This window comes from Nestor notabilis, unplaced genomic scaffold, assembly GCF_000696875.1.
Source record: "Nestor notabilis isolate BGI_N333 unplaced genomic scaffold, ASM69687v1 scaffold16754, whole genome shotgun sequence".
NCBI classification, from domain to species: domain Eukaryota; kingdom Metazoa; phylum Chordata; class Aves; order Psittaciformes; family Psittacidae; genus Nestor; species Nestor notabilis.
In genome coordinates this window covers 18,530-20,806 of record NW_009926263.1, presented here as the reverse complement: position 1 = coordinate 20,806, position 2,277 = coordinate 18,530, and the positions used below count along the sequence as shown (strand labels likewise).

Genomic DNA, 2,277 nt, shown 5'->3' with positions numbered 1-2,277 from the left:
CCTGCTGCTGCTGGTTTGTCCTGAGGGTCCCCCCATCTTGCTCTCACCAGCCCCAAGGGGAGGACAGGGATTTGTCACCCCCTTTGCTCCCGACAGCCCACATCTCGTGGTGGTGCTGCACCGGAGCAGCCTTGCAGGGAGCTGCTCAGTGTCCCTCCTGCCCCTCCTGCCTCTGCCGGCGTGGACGTGATCCTGGGGGCTGCACCCATCCCCATCCTGCCTTGTCCTTCGGGAAGGGGGGGCTCTGACCTGCGTGTGCAGGAGACCCAGCTCTTCCGCTTGTGAACATGATGTTAAACCCACGCCCCAGAGGAGCGGCAGCTTTTTGTACCAGGCGCTGGTGGTGCAGTGCGGGGCAGACTGGGACGTCTGCGTGTTGCCATGGTGAACAGGAGGATGCTCGCTCACACACAGAGCTACAGCACACGTGGGCTCTATCCATCCCCTGCCCAAACTCGACCCCGTGCTCCTGCAGCAGAAGACAAGGAGTTAATTAACCTTTGCCTAGTGAAAGCCATGTGTGTTCCTTATCAAACACCCGGGAGCTGCTGCAAAACCCTGGCAGAAGGCTGGGATCTCCCTGACCAGTAAACCCAGCCCTGGAGCGCAGCTTGGCACAGAAACCTCTGCTGTGAGCTGCTCTCCCACGTGGAATCCCGCAGTGCCCTGAGCTGCTCCCGCTTTTCCATCCCTCCCATCCCTACCTGGGGTGGGAGCTGCTGTCTGCTGTGCCCAGGGCTGCGGGCAGAGGGAGGGTGGTGCAAGCGGGAGCTTGAACCCCCCAGGAGCTCACACACATCCACAAACAAGGGGATGCCCTTGTTTATTCCCTCCTCTTCTGATCCCATTGTGTAGTTCTCTGGCAAGCCCTGCTCTCTCCCCAGGGAGCTGCACGTGTTACCTGTGCAGCAAGGCCTGGAGAAGGTTTTCCCCTTGGGAAACAGCCCTGGCTGCAAGATATTCCCTGGGGCCAGGTTCTCGGTGGGGTCTGAGCCGGCAGGAGATGGGCACAGCCTGGAGCAGGCTCTGGGGTTGGTTACAGAGACGCTGTGGAGGTCTGGGGGCACTAAAGAACAGAGCAGAGGTGACACCAGCCCCCCCACCCCCCCCCCCCCCGCCATGGCGGCAGCTTCCCTGTGGGCATCTGGCTGCCAGCCTGGGCTTGCAATGACCCACTTAGTGCAGGCACAGGCACAAAGCCTGGCTCAGCCCGGGGCGTTTCACTGCCACAGGGGCAGCGAAGGGGCTCAGTGGGGCAGGAACCTGGCTCCACACAGAGGCTTAACCAGCAAATGGGCTCCGGGGGTTTTCTCATTCATCAAATACACCCAAGGCAGTTGGGTGAACCCTTCCCTCTGCGCTGGGTGGGGGAAGCCTTGGTCTGATGGAGGTGCTGTGGTTGGAGGTATCTGCTTTGGGACCTGTCGGAGCGAGGCCAGAGGAGGCCCCGGAGCTGCTGCGAGGGCTGGAGCAGCTCTGCTCTGAAGCCAGGCTGAGAGAGCTGGGCTGGGGCAGCTGGAGAAGAGAAGGCTCCTGAAGGGGACACCTTAGAGCAGCTCCAGGGCCTAAAGGGGCTCCAGGAGACCTGGAGAGGGGCTTTGGACAAGGGATGGAGGGACAGGACAAGGGGAATGGCTTTAACCTGCCAGAGGGGAGATTGAGATGAGCTCTGGGGCAGAAGCTCTTCCCTGTGAGGGTGCTGAGGCGCTGGCACAGGGTGCCCAGAGAAGCTGTGGCTGCCCCATCCCTGGCAGTGTTCAAGGCCAGGTTGGACACAGGGGCTTGGAGCAACCTGCTCTAGTGGAAGGTGTCCCTGCCCGGGGCAGGGGTTGGAGCTGGAGGAGCTTTAAGGTCCCTTCCAACCCAAACCCATCTGTGAGTCTATGATTCTCCTTCAACAACCCCTCATGGCTCAGGTAAAGAGCGATTTGGGGCAGATGTTAACTCACCCACACCTGAAGAATGGCCCATCCCACCCGTGGGACACTCAAACCTCCTCTTCCCTGTGCCACAAACAGGTCTGAGCAGATTTCCCCGTGGCCTGGGCAGATGTGGGGGAAGAAGCCCCATGGGACTGGGCCATGTCTGCTGCTGGGTCCTGGGCAGCAGAAAGAGATGAGCTGAAGATGTTGCTGGTGCTGCAGGGCTGACCCTGCCCTCTCCTTCCCCTCCTGTTGCTGCAGATCAAATACCACGAGGAGTTCGAGAAGAGCCGGATGAGGCTGAGCCCCGGCGAGGGCGCGGAGCCGGAGCACCGGAATTCCCAGGAGAGCACCA

The 2,277-nt window shown here is 61.2% G+C and overlaps 1 protein-coding gene across 1 annotated transcript in view; it reads left to right on the top strand.

The window, feature by feature from the left end:
- LASP1 (LIM and SH3 protein 1) overlaps nt 1-2,277 on the top strand; it is a 20,824-nt gene that overhangs the window by 17,938 nt on the left and 609 nt on the right. Inside the window, exon 3 of the mRNA XM_010013452.1 lies at nt 2,184-2,277. This exon is cut by the window's right edge and continues 12 nt beyond it. Within this exon, the coding sequence (XP_010011754.1) occupies nt 2,184-2,277 (94 nt within the window). The remainder of the gene's footprint in view (nt 1-2,183) is intronic.